Genomic DNA, 19,072 nt, shown 5'->3' on the forward strand with positions numbered 1-19,072 from the left:
CCTTACTCCTCTTTTCCCCCGTGTCCCTGATTCACCCCATAGGTGTGGTAGAGAATAGCGCCTTCCCAGAGGTTCCAAGTTTTGAACTGGAGAATAGCCAGCTCTAGTATTCTTGTCCAGTTTCCAGGTTGAGTTCTAAGTGCTGTTGCAAAAAAACATTGGTGGCTGAGATTGCCTTTGGCCTGTGATGCATTCACAAGTATTAATAGCACCAAGACATCTGCAAAAATTACGTTAGTTGGGTTTTAGTGTTTCAGAGTTCGTGCATATACCTGTTGATCAGAACGATACCTTCTCTGTATATTGGTTTTAATATTTGTGGTGCTGAACTATGTGATTGTAGGAAAAATAATGCCAACCTAAGCATTGTCTATTGCTGAACATGATTGTAGGAAGCTGCACTGGAAAGATTGTATATTACCTTGTTTCCCTAAAAATAAGATCCTGTCTTATATTTTTTTGAACCCTAAAATAAGCGCTTGGTCTTATTTTCGAGGAGGTCTTATTATTTTGGGGTGCGTGGAGCAAGACGGGGCTCCTCTTGCCATCTTACCTGATTTCCTGCTCTGTCTCCGTAACCCTAATCAGAGGAAATGGTGGGGACCAGCTGTGCATGTGGTTAAATCTTTTCAGGGAGGGCTTATTTGGGCTGGGGCTTATTTTAGCGCATGTGCTCAAAAGCCCGATTGGGCTTATTATCCAGGGAGGTCTTATTTTGGGGGAAACACGGTATTGCCCATAAAAGCATTTGTATCTTAAGAGATTCTTGTATCATAATCACTAAATATCAGATGATATTGCCTGTGTTGTGTACATCCACTACAGGTGGTCCTTGACTTATGGCTACAACTGAGCCCCAAATTTCCATTGCTAAGCAAGACAGTCGTGAAATGAGTGTTGCCCCATTGTACGCCCTTTCTTGCCATAGTTGCTAAGTGAATCACTGCAGTTGTGAAGCTAATAACAAAAATAAAGTAAATCTGGTTTCCCCGTTGACTTTGCTTGTCGGAAGGTTGCAAAAGGGGAACATGTGACCCCACCCACGACACTGCAACTGTTATAAATACATGCCAGTTGCCAAGCATCTGAATTTTGATCGTGTGAACGTGGGGATGCTGCCATGGTCACAAGTGTGTAATACGGTCTAAGTCACTTTTTTCAGTGCTATTGTCACTTCAAACGGTTGTGATGAATGGCTGTAAGCGGGGGCGGGGGGGGGGGCTGCCTGTACACAACCTCACTATCTGAGCAATGAATGTACTGGATCCAATTAAACACTTAATGTTAAGGATTTACAGCCAGCTAGTATTTAGTTCTCAAAAGAATGCAGCGTTCTTAATTGTGAGATAGAGTTCCTTCTTGTCAAGTAATAAAACCTTTTTTTTCTCCGTTGCTAGTTCTTCAGCTGAAGCTACAGCAAAGGCGAACAAGAGAACAGCTGGTGGACCAGGGAATCATGCCACGTAAGACTAATTTCATTTTCTGCGGCTTGTGTAACATTGAGTGCTTAGATGTCTTATTAAAGATGAAAGGAAATAGATGATAATATTTAGTACCCATCAAGATTTAAAGGGAGGATGACAACTCTGTAAACATTACGTCTACTAACATCTGAAAATTAAAGGAAATTGATGGAAAATACATTACTGTATTAAACCTGGAATTCATTACAATTAAATTATGAGCAATTGGAAATTAAATAAGGGGGAAATGATTTATAATAATTTAATCCGTTATGCAGAAATGAGACTCTTATTTTCTCTGTCTGGATGAATCGAGGACCAAGCCATTGAGGGATTAAAAACAAGCCATGGATTTATTTTCTAATATCTGTCCTTTTGAATGGAGATTCCCTCTTCTTATAACCTAAAAGTTGGTGAACTAAGTTTCCTGTGGCAGCACTTTCTTCCAAACATATTCTGAAAGGGTATGCAGTTATGCTTGTCACTCTGCTTTTACTATGATTTAGAGCAAGCATTCACTATTTTTCAGTAGCCAAGAGTCCCACTTAATTAATGTTTGGATACTGAGGATTGTAAAACAGACATAATTGTGTTTCTTTGTTTTTCGTGTGTCATGCAAACACCATCTTGTTACCTGGCATAGCTGAGATTTGCCTGAGAGAAATATCACTGCAGTGATAAGAGATCCATGAACATGTCATGCTGTATCATGGCATTAAATGAGTTGCCCTAATTTAGCTTCTCAGCTCATTTTGGATCCTGAGTTGAAAGAGATGTCAAAGAAAGCACTTTTGGGCAGGGTTATCCAACCTTGGCAACTTTAGGACTTGTGGACTCCCAAAATTCATGGCTGGCTGGGGAATTCTGGGAGTTGAAGTCCTCAGGTCTTAAAGTTGGCAAGGTTGGACACCCCTGCTTTAGAAACTGCAACAACCACATAACGGGGAAATTTTTTATTGCTGGGATAGTTAGTTCATTATTATTGGGCCTGCTTGCATTCTGCCAGGTGGGGTGGAGTTACTCACAGTGGCCTTAGGATCCCATCACTGTCTGTCGTTCTCTTGGTTTATATGGTGTAACTGTATTGCTGTTTTGTTTTGTTTCCAGCCTAAATTGTAAAGGAAATACGATACTGATTTTAAAAAAAAAAACAGTAAGCAGAGTACCGAATATGAAAAGAGAGACTGAAGAAAGTATGCCAGTGTTAATTATTCCTGCTCATTTGACACCAGGCTCCTGATGCAGCACAAATTTTCTACTACTACTATTGTAGCTGTTACATAATTGGTCCACATATGCTGTGTTAAGAGTAGTGTGAAAAACCCATTTTCTGCTCATGGTCTTTTAGCTATTATTCCATTTATGAAGTTAATTGGAGCATCTGGAATCCAGTATATAGCAAGCAGAGTGGTTTTATTACAGCCAATCATTATGTACAGGTCAGTTAGCGTCCTACTAAGTCAGCTGAAACAAACCTGCTTTAATGTAAGATATTCATATACACCTTTGTGATCTCCTGGCTTCATAAACCCTTTTTCGTTTCCTTTTAGCTTTGAAGAGCCCAGCTGCGTTTCATGAACAAATAAAAAGTTTGGAAAGAGCCAGGGTGAGAAATCAAGTTTGAACATGATGTTTCATTCTTTGTGTATGATTGTCTTGGGAAAAGTGCTATACAAAGGACTTTTGGAAACAAGGAGAAATTGTTACAGATTTTTAGAAATAAAACCTGAGTTCATTCTGCAGTGAAATTTCAGGAGAACTAATTTAAACAATTCAAACATTATTAACAACTTGATTAACCACACAGTCCTACAGCTACTTTCAAAATTAGTTAAACTAATCCTTGTAAAGTAAGGTTTGCTTCATACCTAGCCCTTGAAGTATTACATTTGGAAGCCAATAATTATTCATGATATATTTAGTGATCAACTCTCAGAATTTTTTTGCTCAAAGGTCATTTTAGTAATTCTTCTTCAACCTAAAGATAAATAATTGAAATTATTTGTTAAACAATTAAAACCAGGCCATCTTCTCTCATAGTTCTAAACTTGAGAAGTCAAAAGTATATTTTTCAAACCTTACTGATGAGAATACAAAAGTGCTATACAATTATTTTCGCTTTTTTTTTCTTGAAAAGCAGTCTCTCTATTACATTTGCTGAGAAACTAAGAGAAACTAGAGAAATAGCTTGGTGATTTATTATTAAAAACAATTTCAAAAACACCCACAGTTTCAAGGACATTTTTAATGTTCATAACGTTTTATATTATGTTTAATACATGAGACTATAATATATTATAAGCTTTCATGAACAAATAATGCAAGTTTATGGAAAAACAACTCACATTTCCTTTGATAGATATATTAATGCAGCTTAAAGTGCTCAATATAAACACTCAGAAAAACAAACTACATTATAAGGAATAATGACAATTGTTTTAAAATTCAAAGTCTATTCAATAACACCCCTCATTTATTGGTTGCACCTGTTGTACATTTGCTAAGAATTTTATAGACTAGCTTTGTATTTCTATATAAGGTAGAATTCTATTTGTGTTATTGCTTTGAAGAATAGAAGCAAGCCATCTATAAGAATAAGTTTCTTATTCTTGAATGCACTGAAACTTCGAGTATAAAACTTGAAGCAGTTCAGTTTGCATTTTACACCTTGCTGAATGAATTACTAAGAATCTGAATTTGTAAATGATATAAAAATAAATATTAAACTTCGTTTTATAGTATCAGGCAACATCTTGCAAAGCATCGTCAGATAAAAACATTGCTGATAGTGCTGTGCAGTTTCTGTCAATTTCAGCAAAACTGGACTATTTTGTGCTTATTACCACTTAATTGTAGTGTCTTTACCTATTTTTTCCCAGACTGAAAACTTTCTGAAGCATAAAATACGCAGTAGACCTGATCGATCAGAATTAGTCAGGATGCATATTCTTGAAGGTGAGAATCTCCCTACTTTGATTTCCTATTTCCTGATTAAATTTCTGAACAGATAAGTGAAACCTTCTCGGCAAAAAAATGTAAGGCTGCATCTTTACCATGTATTTATCTGTATTTCCAACCCCAACAATAGGTTTTAAAAGGTGTGACTTTCTGTACTAACTAAATGGCAGTGGATATATTCAAGCATACTATGGTTTGTTTGACTTTGGTTTAATATGTCGCGTACGTGAATTTAATTATTACAGTTTATAAACTGAAGTTTATGCTTCACCTTATTGTGAGAACCAAGCTCAGCAAATGAGAAATGGATTTAAAACCCAGGTTTAAAATGATTTCTTACCTTGATCTGTAATGCAAAATGTTACAAGTTTAATTAAGTAGGACTAACACTTAATTCAATTGGAGCTGTTATTTTTATAAAGGGTCTTACTTCAGATGTTAGCGTTCCAAGTAACACCCCCAACGAAAGAAAACTCCAAGGTTTGAGTTTCCTCAAAGTTCCGTTTTATTAGAGATGTCATATTGGCACATCTGGGAAAACCCGAATCTGAAAGCTTCTGGGTTTCTCTACCCAAAAGAAAGTCCAAGTCCCTGCCCCAGCACCCATCTGTCCATCAGGTTGTCCAATCAACACGTCATCCCATGTAGAGATGCCTCCCAGTCACACCCATCCATGTGCAGGGCAGAGTGACTTTTACTCTCGGAGAAAAGAATGTTATTTTTTCAGCACATTGCCCAGCTCCCTATAATCCGCCCTCCCAGTTTCCCACAGAAGTAAATGTGGCAGGCCTGAACCTCCAAGGCCCAAGATGGATTCCGGGCCTGACATCAGATTTGTTCTGTCTTCTGTAATAGGGAAGCTCTGGAAGGTTTTCTTATTTTATTTTTTTCTGGTTCTACACCATCTGCTTTACTATCTCCATTACAACTTTAGATGCATGCACTAAACCAGGGGTCTCCAACCTTGGCAACTTTAAGACTTGTGGACTTCAACTCCCAGAATTCCCTCAAGTCTTAAAGTTAATAAGATTGGAGACCTCTGCACTAAACAGTGAAGGTGGTGTTTATATAGCATTGCAGAGTTTTTAACCATGGTAGTTCTTTCCCCCCCAGAAACGTTTGCAGAGCCCTCTCTCCAGGCCACTCAGATGAAGTTAAAGAGGGCGCGACTGGCAGATGACCTGAATGAGAAGATCGCTCAGAGGCCGGGCCCTATGGAACTGGTGGAGAAGAATATTCTCCCTGTAGACTCCAGCGTCAAAGAAGCAATTATAGGCAAGTAGGATTGAGAAGTCTCTTGTAGATTGTGAAAATCAGAAGCGTGAAAATCTGAAGTGTGAAGTGTTGAAATACCCATCATAAATGTGCCTTGGTGTTATTGTGACACTTCCTCAAGAGAGCATTCTTAGTTTGTCACTCCGAAAGTAGTCTGTTAAGACTGGAAACATAAATAAAAACAGACAAAAGAAAAAGGAAAAAAGAATATACACAGACACACAAACACACACACATATATGTTTGTGTGTGTATGTGTGTGTACCTGTCTGCCTAACTTATTTCTTTTTCTATTTCAACAAAGTATTAATTTTGAGCATATGGAATAATATTGTTCAAACTTTCTATTACATCAATGGAAATGATTCTATGATTTTAAATCATAATGCAGTGAGTGAACACATATCATCAGTCCAGCTTTGGCCATCTCCCCCATAAAAGAATCACCTTCTACTCCATTACCTGCTTGATAAAACCATTGTCCTTTTCTTAAAAGAGAGAAAAAAAAATTGGAAACATTCCATACATTAAGATCTATGGATTAGAATAAAATGATTGGGAACATACCTCCAGTTGGTGCATTCACTGTACCAGTAATTCTCCACTTAAAAAAAACATTTATTTGGTAACCATTCAAAGTTACAAAGGCACTGAAAAAAAGTGACCAGTGACCCATCCTCACACTTAACAACCATCACAGCGTCCTCATGGTCACCTGATCAAAATTCAGGCCCTTGGCAATATATGATGGCTGTACCATCCTTGGTTCCACGTGATTGCCATTTGCACCTTCCCAGTTCGCTTCTTGACATCAATGAGAGAAGCCGGATTCGTGAGTAACTGTGGTGATTCACTTAAAATCCGTGGCAAGGAAGTTCGTAAAATCGGGCTGAGCTCACTTAACAACTGCCTTGTGGTCCCAACTGGTTGTAAGTTCAAGGACCACCTGTATTTGCCAATGTCCCCTTTCTCTATTATGACTTAGCTAAAAGAAGCATCCTTCTGGGTTTTGTTTTTTTTCCCTTAGCGGTTGGTCAGGAGAACTATCCTCAAACACTGGATGAATTCTCATTTGATGAAGACAGCAGCGATGCTTTATCTCCAGACCAGCCTGGTAGTCAGGAGTCCCAAGGGTCAACTGCTTCCCCCGGAGAGCCCAAAACAAAAGAAACCCCCTCGCCGATGACTCCAGCTTCCTCAGCCCCACAGGTATCCTGCCAGCCGTTTGAAATGTTGCTGTCTCCTGATGTAAACCAAGCAGTTTCCCTTTTGTTAATACCGTGTTTCTCCAAAAAGAAGGCTGGGTCTTATTTTTTTTTGACCCCCTGAAAAAACAGCTAGGCTTTCTTTTGGGAGGGTTCTAATTATTGACTCATGTCGCGGTGGTGGCAACGACAGCCCCGACCAGCAGGAGCCTGCTGCTGGCCCACTTCTTCTGCGGCCGCTTGCCGTCACTTGCACGCATCGCCCCAGTGGCGGCAAGCGGCCGCAGAAGAAGGCGAGGCAGGTGTTGGGGTGTGCAAGGCCTGGTAAGTAGGGCAGCACCATCACCCCCAGGCCCATCCTAGCTTATTTTTTACCTGTGTGCCTCGCCCCACCCCCTGCACCCTGGGATGGGTGGGGTCTTAATTAGGGCTAATTTTGTTGGTGGGGCTTAGTTTGATTGCATGTGCTCAAAAACATGGTAGGGCTCCTTTTTAAGGTGGGTCGTCTTTTTGGAGAAACACGGTAGCAACATCTTTCCAGCTTCAGATTCAAATATTGCCCCTTTCTATGTCCTTATTATCCCCCCTCCAGAGAAAAGTCAGAGGTCCAGTTTGACTCTGTCACAAAAAAGGAAAGAGCTAATCAGATCAGACAGATGGCTTGGTGTTTATGGTTGAGCATAATTAGTCTTCCAACCTATGTAGGAACAGCATCCAATACGCTATTGTGCCAATTTGCTGAAACAGGCTCTTTTCTATGATAGGAAAGCCTAAGTAGAAAAGCCGAAATTTTTCTGCCTATTCTGTCATAACTGCTTCCTTAATGTTGAGGGTAAAATATCTTTCCAATCTCCATCTCTCTGTCCTTTAAAATTATATAGGGGACTTCCTTATCTAGCATCGAAGTGTGCTGCAGAGGAATCAGTGCAGCTGTTGGCTGTGATTGGAAAGGTTATTTGGGCATGATAGCTGACTGTATATTTAATATTTCTTTTAAGTGTATTGTCAGCTAGCTAGCAAAGAAAAGAAGTTAGCTGTCGTAGAGTTACAACTAAATAAGCATTTTCTTTTTCTTTTTTTTAATTTATATCCCGCCCTTCTCCGAAGACTCAGGGCGGCTTACATTGTGTAAGGCAATAGTCTCATCCATTTGTATATTATATACAAAGTCAACTTGTATTGCCCCCCCCCAACAATCTGGGTCCTCATTTTACCTACCTTATAAAGGATGGAAGGCTGAGTCAGCCTTGGGCCTGGTGGGACTCGAACCTGCAGTAATTGTAATTGCAGGCAGCTGTGTTAATAACAGACACAAAATTTTGTGACCCTTCAAAATTATGATTAAACTGAGAGGTCCTTTCTGAGTTTACAGTAGTTGTTTTCTTGGAGAAGTTTCTCTACTAGAAACTAGATAACATCAGTGCTAGAAGGGAGTGGGGTTAGCACTGATGATGTTACCTAGTTGGGTCACAAAACATCTTCAAGAAAACAACCAAATAAATAAAAATCAAATAAATAAATAAATAAACAACCAAGCTCAGAGAGCACCATTTCAACCCTGAGCTACAAATATTCTCTTTCACTGGTATCAAATTTTTATATGACTTTCAAAATTAAAAACTGGGATAAGGCATACAGATGTTCTTAAATTTATTTTAAGGAAAAGAAAAGCTTGTTGCGCACGCATTTCATAATTCTGTTTGGATTATTATTGAATCATCATCATTTTCCTTTCATTGCTTGTTGTGAGAAATTCAGAATTTCATTAGTCTGATTTAAGGGCAGTACAGATATTATGAAATACCATGAAATCTCTTTGAAAAGGTGACACCTATTGTATATTGGAAAATGTTTAAATAGCGTTTTCTCATTTTTTCCTCTTCTCAGTATCCCCCCTTAGCAATACCAGGAACTGACTTTCTGAAGCCACCTGTCACAGATCAGCATGTCACACGCACAACAACTGCTGCTCCTCTTACCACAAATTCTGTGACTGCCACAAAACACTGCAGTGGGCCAACACTAATAAAGGTAGGACGGAACAAAACCAGTGGGTGTTGGTTTAAATTATACCGCTTTCCTCAACAAAAATGAACATTTTTAACCAGGAATAATAACGTATATAATTAGTTGGGCAAGAGCTTTTTAAAACTTTCGGGTTAAAAAACCACATGTATGCATTGGCAGGCAAGCACGACATCTTCATCACCATCCAGCTCTGCAGTAACTATTAATCATTTTCCTAAAATAAATATTTTTTAACCTTGGATATTGATATTGTAAATATAGTAATTGTATTTTTCAGAATGTCGCCAACCGGATTAGCGGTTTTGCAGATGAATGAAGGAAAGGAACTGCATCTGCCAGTTTCTATAACATTGTTTTTATAAGATACCATATTGAATTGAGTAGACAAAAGGACGACATCACTTTTAAGTTATGCCAACTTTTGCTAGAGTCCTTAGCTTGTAAGACGAAGTTGTAACATTTAAATCAGAATTTAAGAGACACTGACCTAAATTTTTAGGATAATAATTACTGACTGATGAGACGAAGCTACAATTCTGGCAGCCTACATTATTAATGTACTAATATTTCTGTCTCAATAATTAGCAGTATTTTTCTCTCAGTAAGATTGTGTTTGGTCTGCTTTGGGGGTGTAGTTAAGTGAAATAGTTAAGAAAATGAAAAGAATTTGTTAAAGCACTCCAAAGATAATCATCTTCTGGATTATAGTCAGATACTGAATTCAATTCCAGAATTCTTACTGTTGAATCTATAAATAAACTTCTTTTCCAGATCCAGTGAAGTATAACAGCTTGTATACAGGTAGTCCTCAACTTACAAACCATTTGAAGTTACAACAGAGCTCAGAAAAATAAACTTACAACTGGTCCTAACACTTACACCATGGCAGCCTCCTCACCATCATGTGGTCAGAATTCAGGCATCTGGCAATCAGCATGTGCTTACGATGGTTGCCGCATCCTAGGAATATGTGATTTTCAATCTTTTCAGCCGGCTTCCAGTGCGCAAAGTCAATGGGGGAGGCCCAATTTGTTTAACAACTGCATGGTTCACTTAGCAACTGCACTGATTTGCTTAACAACCTTGGCAAAAAAGGGTTATAAAAATTGGGCACAGTCGCCTTCCTTAGCCGCAGAAATTCAGATCTTCCCTTGTCGTTGTAAGTCAAGGACTACCTGTATTAGTCAAATCCATGCGCAGCCATGAACCACTCACTCAGTGACTTAGGGCCGATCATTATTCTTTCTCATATACTTGTAGCTGTGGCGATGAAATTGGAGGGCCTCTTGAGTTTCTGGAGAAAAAAAAACATCCATGTAATGCAGGAGTCTTCAAACTTGACAACTTTAAGACTTGTGGACTTCAATTCCCAGAATTCCCTAGTCAGCATGGGGGATTCTGGGAGTTGAAGTCCACAAGTCTTAAAGTTGCCAAGTTTGGAAGCCTCCGATCTAACGAACAAAGAAATAGCGTATTTTTCAGAGTATAAGACACACTTTTTCCCTCCCTAAAAGAGGGTGAAAATTTGGGTGCGTCTTATATACTGAATGTAGCCCCGCCCACCAGCCCCCACCCTTTGGCCTCTGCCTCCCAGCAATTTACCTCCTTGCAGCAAACCGTTTCAGCTTCAGCACAGACTGATTAGCACAAGCAGCTGATTGGGTTGGATCGGCCTCCCGACCCTCAGCTGTTTCAGGCTGCAGGGATTGCCATTCCCTGTTGCTACGCTCCCCATTTGCTGCAAGGAGGCAAATTGCTGGAGGCAAAGGCAGATTTTTTTTTTCTTGTGCTAATCAGGCTGTGCTGAAACTGAAACAGGCTGTTTACTGTTTGCTGCAAGGAGGCAAATTGCTGGGAGGCAGAGGCAGATTTTTTTTTCTTGTTTTCTTCCCCCAAAAAAGATAGGTGGGTCTTATAGTCCGGAGCGTCTTATACTCCGAAAAATATGGTAAATAAAATCTCCACTGTAACACAGAATAAGAGTTTTGGATTTAGTGTCCGCTCTGGATCAAACCGCAGCTTTGTATTTTCTCTCTGCAAATAGCAACCTCACCCCAAGAACCCCAGTGACAGACCTCGGAGCAAGAAATCCAAAGAACCAAAGCCCAGAGTGAAGAAACTGAAGTACCACCAGTATATCCCCCCTGATCAGAAATTAGAGAAGAACGAGCCTCCGATGGACTCGAACTACGCTCGTTTGCTGCAGCAACAACAACTGTTTTTGCAACTGCAAATCTTGAGCCAACAGCAACAACATTACAATTACCAGACAATTCTTCCTGCACCACTCAAGTAGGTGAATCTTGGATAGTTTTTGATTTCTTTGGTTTCCTCATCTCCCCCTCCCTTTTTTTTTTTTTTTTGCCCCTGAAAAAAAGGGAGTAATTAATTTTGAAACAGCCTGTGTGATGAATGCTGGTCTGACTGTTTCCTCATTGCAAGTTTAGTCTGGGAAGTTACATTAACTGGATAAAATAATTCTTCAAAGCTAAACAAGATTACTTTGAAGCTTTAAAATTACATTTCTGTATGCCAACCCAGTTAAAATAGATAAAATGCTTGATGGCTAAAGAGGGGGGAAAAATTGGCAGTACATGTTGAAAGAAATGGATGGGAAAGATAAATTTGGTTCTGAAGGTTGATTTCATCTTTTTTTTTTCCTTTGAAGGCAAATAAATGACAAACAGGGTAACACTGCGAATATGCCACTCAATGCTTTGAACAACAGCATCTCTTCAGTAGCTGTCAGCACACCCAGACCGAACACTAACATTTCAAATAGAAAGCCAGGACCTCTTCCTCCTAGCTTGGATGAGTTGAAGGTAAAAAAAAATAAAAATAAAAATTAATAAGTGTAGCGTGAAATGTCTTCCAAGGGTCCTAAAAATTGTGTAGGTAGTAGGAAACACAGTCCGTGAAGAAAAAAAAAAAACTTTATTCGAACAGCTTAGAATTACTTCATTCCCAGCGTCGTTCAACTCAAATTAAAACAAATTCCTCCCAGCACAAATTCCTCAGTCCTATCGCAAACCTTGGTCCAATTAGGCAAACTGCCAAAGGCCTTTCTTGGCAAACGTTCAGAAGTCACAAAAATAAATGCAAGATGTAGACGAAGCAGAAGACGAAGCTACCAACGTTGTTTTCCGGCAAAGCCCAAACACCGTTGCTGGTCTGTTTTAAGCCTTATGGGAGGGTCCAATCATCTCTTGGCCCTACTCCCAAGTCGTCCTCTTTGCTTGAGCTGCTCTTGCCTTCTGACAGCTCTTCCCATGTGTGCATTAGGAACAGGCTCCTCTTGTTCCTCTGCCTTACTACTGTCAGCCTCTGGAGACTCTGGAGTCCGCACTTCACTCCCCGATGGCCCTGGCCTCACCTCAGCCTCATCGCTGTCTGACTCCATTGCCAGCTTCGTAGGCTTCTGGCGGACCACAACAATAAGGCTAAACTCAGACATTTTACCATCAAAAAGATGCTAAAAAGAGCATCTAAATAAGGATTGCAGCAACTGCCTGATTTTCTTTTGGGGGGGTGGGTGGGAGAAATATATTGCTACTTTAAAAGCAATAATGACAATAAGACAAGGGCGCAGACGCAAGAGAAGTTAATAGAATTATGCACAGTGCCGAGAAGGTAGATCACCGTGGATTCTGTAAATGACAGGTACGAACCAGAGTTAAAATGACAGAGGAGATCACACTATACATACAGACTTCAAAGATCCGGTCGCGATCTTTCAGTTTATCTTGCCTGTAGGGGTTATTAAGTGGATAAATGGGATCGGATAGCAGAACACAAAGGAGGTTAACCCGAATGGTTTAGAAAAAGCAGGCAGGGGGATAATTTTAGCATTCTGCCTTCAAGTACTGGCCTATTAATAGTCGTGCTCCGTACAGCCGAGAAACGAAATTGCAGCTGTTAGCAGTTAACGTTTCAAAAAGAATAAGAGGGTTAATCCCTAAGTTGCAATTAGACTCACTCTTTTTGGTATTCACTTATTCAGCTATAAACAAATATTTTCTGGAGCCCTTTTTGCATGGAAGAAACTTGTGGTGCAGAGATTGTTAAATTGTGGATCAGGGCTTGTTCTGGGCGGTCATGAGCAGTTTGGGGGTTGGGGTGGGGGGGTGTCCTATTGTTTCATTTTGCTTTTTTAACTTGATCAGGCTGGCCCACGGCTGAGTGAGCCTTGTCAGAAGTCTCTACAGGCTTCGTGCCTTGCTTTGCCTTCACAGGTCTTGTGGCTGGTTGCAGAGCCACAAAGTGTGAGAACCCCCAGCATAAACAGGTTAAAATTTACCATATTTTTCAGACTATAAGACGCACCTAAATTTAGAAGAGGAAAACAACAACAAAAAAGTTTTTGGCCTCTGTTCGCCCCATTTTTTGGCCTTTTTTCAAGCCTTTTTTTTTTTTGGGGGGGGGGGGGGCTTTTCCAACCATTTTTCAACCCGTTTTCAGGGCTTTTTTTGGTTTGTTTTTGAGGCTTCTTTTTTTTGCTTGTTTTTGTGGCTTTTTTCGGCCCATTGTTTCTGAAACCCTCACATCCAGGACATAAGCTGTTTCAACTCTGACCCTCAAAATGACGCTATAGAGCACTGCACACCAGAACAACTAGACACAAGAACAGTTTTTTCCCGAAGGCCATCACTCTGCTAAACAAATAATTCCCTCAACACTGTCAAACTATTTACTAAATCTGCACTACTATTAATCTTCTCATCGTTCCCATCACCAATCTCTTTCCACTGAGCTAGATTTTAATTTATACTCCACTGAGCTAGGACTGAGCTAGATTTTAATTTATGGGTTTTAACTTGGGTTTTATTTTTTATATTTTTAATTATTAGGCTTTGAATAAGTTTTTTAATTGTTTTTAGATTGTATTTATTTGCTTTTAAATGCCTGTAAACCGCCCTGAGTCCTTTGGGAGATAGGGCGGTATATAAATATAAACAATAAATAAATAACAATAAATAAATAAATTATGACTGTATGACTGTAACTTTGTTGCTGGTAATCCTTATGATTTATATTGATATATTGACCATCAATAGTGTTGTAAATTTTGTACCTTGATGAACGTATCTTTTCTTTTATGTACACTGAGAGCATATACACCAAGACAAATTCCTTGTGTGTCCAATCACACTTGGCCAATACAAAATTCTGTTCTATTGTATTCTAAAAAACAGGCTGAAAAAAGCCTCAAAATGGGCTGAAAAAAGCCTCAAAAATGGGCCAAAAAAGGCCTGGAAAAGGCCGAAAAAAGGCCCAAAAACAGGGGGCACGAAGGCTAAAAAACAGCCGGCGGGTGGGCAGGGCTTTGCCAATATTCAGTCTATAAGATGTACAGACATTTTCACCCTCTTTTGGGAGACAAAAAAAGTGCATCTGATAGTCCAAAAAATACAGTAATCATTAAAAGTAAATGGTATTTTTATTTCTAACCCAGCCATAACCCCAAAGAAATAAATAATAATTATCCGTGTGGCTTTACACAAATCCATTGTTTCTTTTAGGGGATCTGGTATTCTGCTTGAATTAATTACGGTAGAAAGAAATGAAGCTAGTGGACTGTAGGCTTCTGCAGAAGTGCTAAAGCATAAAAAGATTGCCATTTTTTAAAATTTCCACTCCATCTTTAACATATAGCTGAAATCCCATAATTGAACGCATCTAGTTAACACTGTAAATAAGCAAACTGCAAGGACTGTCTATAGGGCTATTACATTATCTACAGAAGACTTTGGGCACCTGCACAAATTCATGCTGTTTTCTGCACTGCTGCCTCTTCTCTTGACTGCAAAGATTATATTTATAATATTTTCAGCAGCTGATAGGGGAATTCTGGGAGTTGAAGTCCACACAACTTTAGGTTGCCAAGGTTCAGAAACAAAGGTCTTATCCTTTGCCTGCATGACTCCTTCCTTCCTTCCTTCCTTCCTTCCTTCCTTCCTTCCTTCCTTCCTTCCTTCCTTCCTTCCTTCCTTCCTTCCTTCCTTCCTTCCTTCCTTTCTTCCTTCCTTCCTTCCTTCCTTCCCTTCCTTTCTTTCAAAATGCGATGAAAATTAAACATTATCCAGCCCAGAACTCAAGAGCTCTGCAGGCAACTTACCTTGTCCATCAGCTTGATTGTAGGATGTATACAGAGGCAGAAATATACAGATGTAGATGCATGGAAAACAAAGCTCTGACTTTGAATATTTTGTTTAGGCAGGACCCACATGGCTCCATTGCTCCTAGTAATTTTAATATTTCGTGCCCATTATTCAGGGCACATTATACTTTCTGGTTTTATTCTGCAGGATTTAAGCAAATAAAACATTGCTGGTGGTTTTGCATCTGATGGTGGCAATTCCTTCATTGGATTGCTTCATTCGAGGGACTTCATTACTATTAAAAAAATTACTCTCTCCTCCCCCTCATCTCCCCTCCCCTCCAGGTAGCTGAACTGAAAATGGAATTAAAGCTAAGAGGATTGCCTGTGTCTGGAACCAAAATTGATCTCATTGAGCGTCTGAAACCCTATCAGGATCTTAACAATAATTCCGTTGGCACAAGTAATACAGCGGCCGGAACTGCTTCCAGTAATGGACCCAGCAAACCTGGAGAAGGCACTATACCGTTCCCTGCTGTGCCATTAAATAAGCCGGCAGTGAATTCTGGTCCCAGTACCTCTTTAGAAACAGCACCTGTTGGAACCGGCAGCAAAACAGGACCCCTGGAACACGTGGGCTCCCCTCTGCCCATTTCCCCTTCTCCTTCGGAACAGTCCAGTCTCGGAACGGACGATACTAACATGGCCGATACTTTGACGGAAATCATGACCATGATGTCTCCGTCGCAGTTCCCAAGCGCTTCGCCTCTTCGAGCAGCCGCGCACGAAGACGGCGGGAACGCATCCGGCATGGACCTGGACGCCACGGAGAAGGACCGCAAGCTTCAAGAGAAAGAGAAGCAGATCGAGGAGCTCAAAAGAAAACTGGAACAAGAACAGAAGCTGGTGGAAGTGCTGAAGATGCAACTGGAGGTCGAGAAGAGAAGCCATCAGCAGCAACAGCAGCAGGCCCAACCTTCTGCTTCTAATTCGCCAATGACTTTGAATCCTCAGCCTAATAGCTCTTCTGTGAAAGAAGAAAGCACCGTGGCAGACAGCGCTGAGGCAAGGCAGTTGGTCTCTGATGCCAGCCATGCTTTAGGGCAGCCCGGCTCAGCGGAGATCCAAAATCTAATTGCCAAAAAGGCCGTGGTTATCAAGCAAGAGATACCTTTGGCCCAAGCTGAGCCGCAGAACGTCATATCTCAGTTCTACGTAAGTTCACAGAGACAGCCCCAAACGGCGGTCGTTGGCCATCCTCAAGCTCTGCTGGCTGCCTCGGGGGCTGCCCAGCTGCTCCTGCCACTCTCCCTGCAGGGTCCAAATTCAGCCACTTCGGTGCAACTGCCTGTGAGCAACATTCAGGTAACATCTGAGGTCAACCTTAATCCGATGGCCACTACTAGTCAAGGAGACATTCGTGAATGCACCTTCAAATATGCTATAGTTTTTACTCCCCAGGTTATATGGACGAACATGGAAGTTCTCCTGCTATGTTTTGTGAAAAACAGATCGAGGGGTTTGGGATTCTAGTTCTGAAGGCAAATTAATCATGGTTTAATATAGCAACAATATCAATAGCACTTAGACTTATATATACTGCTTTACAGTGCTTTTTACAGCCCTCTCTAAAAAGTTTTACAGAGTCAGCTTATGTATTTTACCGGCCTCAGAAGGCTGGAAGGCTGAGTCAACCTTGAGCCGATCAGGATTGAACTGCTGGCAGTGGGCAGAGTTGGCCTGCAATACTGCATTCTAAACACTACGCCACCAGGGCTCCTAATACCAATAGCACTTAGATTTATATACTGCTTCACAGTGCTTTACAGCCCTCTCTAAGTGGTTTACGGAGTCAGCTTATGACCCCGAACAATCTGGGTCCTCGTTTTACCAACTTCAGAAGAATGGAAGGCTGAGTTAACCTTGAGCCTGGTGATATTCGAACTGCCAAATTGCAGTCAGCTGGCAGTCAGCAGAAGTAGCTTGCAGTACTGCACTCTAACCACTGCACTCTAATCACTGCCCCACTGTGCCTCTTAATGTCCCAGTGACAGAAGCATGCATGATTGTGAATAGCTGGTGGAACATGCTGTCTAAAATAAGCCTCCCCCCGAAAATAAGCGCTCCCTGAAAATATTTAAACGCAGAGCTGGAAATCAGGTAAGACGGCAAGAGGAGCCCCATCTTGTTCCACGCGCCCCAAAATAATAAGACCTCTCCGAAAATAAAGCCAAGCGCTTATTTTGGGGGTTCAAAAAAATATAAGACAGGCTGTTATTTTCAGGGAAAACATGGTAAAAGGGTATCTAATAGGTAATCTAAATGGGACTGGAGTTACCTAAACCCTAAAATATCTATTATCTAGGGCAAATAGCGAGAAAAAAATCAAATGCTTACTTTGATCTAAAAAAAGTTCTTATCCAATTGGCATATTAAACAGGTGCCTGATTTTGGCTAAACTTTTATTTTTTTATCCCTAAAAAAGTGTCTTGTCATCAAAGGGCAATACATGCCCATGCACACACACATTTTCCATATGATAAAATTTCCCGTTGAATTTAAGCTGCTGGAGGCTATTACAGCATCTTCATTTGTCCAGTTCGCCAGATGGTAGTCTATTGTAGCTGATCCATAACTATTAATCCATTTACTTCCTTGCAGTTTTGTGCAGACATTTCAGAGGGGCTTAAATATGGTAGAAGTCGTGCATTTATTTTATTTTTTCATTTGAAGTAGTCTTCTGCATCCAGCAAATTGAAGCCGTAACCTTTTTATCCTCTAGGTTCAAACACAAGCTGGTATTCCAACCATCGCACAAGTATCTACTTCTAGTTTGGTCCCCAAAGTACCACAGATGCACATGCCATCCCCCAAACAAAATGCTTCCCCACAGCATGCAGCTGGCCAAACCTCAGAGAACAGAAAGGTTGGTGAAGGTTTATGTACAAAGGGATTATATTCTGTAACTAAAGTTCTGTATTCTATTATTTGTGTGGGCTTGTACAGTCAATAAAACAAGATCCAGGATGGAATAATAATGTGTAGATTTAGCACTTAGACTTACCGTATATACTCGAGTATAAGCCGAGTTTTTCAGCACGTTTTTTGTGCTGAAAAACGTCCCCTCGGCTTATACTCGAGTATATACGGCTTATACTCGAGTTTTTTTTTTTTCTTCTTTTTTTCACATTATACCGGATGGTGCAAACTTGGCGGGCTTTTGCATTAGCGCGGGGGAGCCCTGCCGGTGCAGTGAGAGGGGGGGGCGGGGGAGCCGCCAGCCTTCTCGGCTGAGGGAGGGAGGCTTTCCCTGACCGGTAGCTGCCTCATTTCCCTCCCTCGGCTTATACTCGAGTCCCCAGTTTACCCCAGTTTTTTGGGGTAAAATTGGGGACCTCGGCTTATACTCGGATCGGCTTATATTCGAGTATATACGGTATATACCGCTTCACAGTGCTTTGCAGCTCTCTCTAAGTGCTTTACAGAGTCAGCCTCTTGCCCCCAACAATCTGGGTCCTCATTTACTGACCTCGGAAGGATGGAAGACTGAGTCAACTTTGAGCTGGTCAGGATCGAACTGCTGGCAGTTGGCAGAGTTAGCCTGAAATACTCCATTCTAACCACTGTGTACCATGCGATCGATGGATGGATGGATGGATGGATGGAAGGAAGGAAAGAAAAAAGGAAGAATAACAGCAATAAGATTTATATACTGCTTCACAGTATTTTACAGCCTTCTCTAAGCAGTTTATAGAGTCAGCCTATTTGCCCCCAACAAGCTGGGTCCTCCACCTCAGAAGGCTGGAAGGCTGAGTCAACCTTGAGTCGGTGAGACTCATTTCAATACCGTATTCCAATCACTGTGCCACCATGGCTCTTTTATTTAATCACGCGCACTCCTGATGTTCAAATTGAGCCAGAATTTTTGTCCCTTCTTTGAAAGTAAATGCTTGAATTATTTTGCATAGATACGTGAGGTATAGAATATTTCATTATACCGATAATTTTTTTAAAAAATGCTTTAGAAATACTGAAACTCTCTAATG

At 40.6% G+C, this 19,072-nt stretch overlaps 1 protein-coding gene across 9 annotated transcripts in view; it reads left to right on the forward strand.

The window, feature by feature from the left end:
* The window catches only part of MRTFB (myocardin related transcription factor B), an 81,979-nt gene that overhangs the window by 48,684 nt on the left and 14,223 nt on the right, over positions 1-19,072 (forward strand). For all 9 annotated transcript variants that reach the window (XM_058157868.1, XM_058157869.1, XM_058157876.1 and 6 more), the window contains 10 exons: positions 1,398-1,463; positions 3,014-3,069; positions 4,343-4,418; positions 5,535-5,696; positions 6,724-6,905; positions 8,789-8,932; positions 10,974-11,221; positions 11,598-11,751; positions 15,372-16,391; positions 17,809-17,952. In XM_058157868.1, coding sequence (XP_058013851.1) covers positions 1,398-1,463; positions 3,014-3,069; positions 4,343-4,418; positions 5,535-5,696; positions 6,724-6,905; positions 8,789-8,932; positions 10,974-11,221; positions 11,598-11,751; positions 15,372-16,391; positions 17,809-17,952 — 2,252 coding nt within the window. The remainder of the gene's footprint in view (positions 1-1,397; positions 1,464-3,013; positions 3,070-4,342; positions 4,419-5,534; positions 5,697-6,723; positions 6,906-8,788; positions 8,933-10,973; positions 11,222-11,597; positions 11,752-15,371; positions 16,392-17,808; positions 17,953-19,072) is intronic.

This window comes from Ahaetulla prasina, chromosome 14 (genome assembly GCF_028640845.1).
Source record: "Ahaetulla prasina isolate Xishuangbanna chromosome 14, ASM2864084v1, whole genome shotgun sequence".
Classification (NCBI taxonomy): domain Eukaryota; kingdom Metazoa; phylum Chordata; class Lepidosauria; order Squamata; family Colubridae; genus Ahaetulla; species Ahaetulla prasina.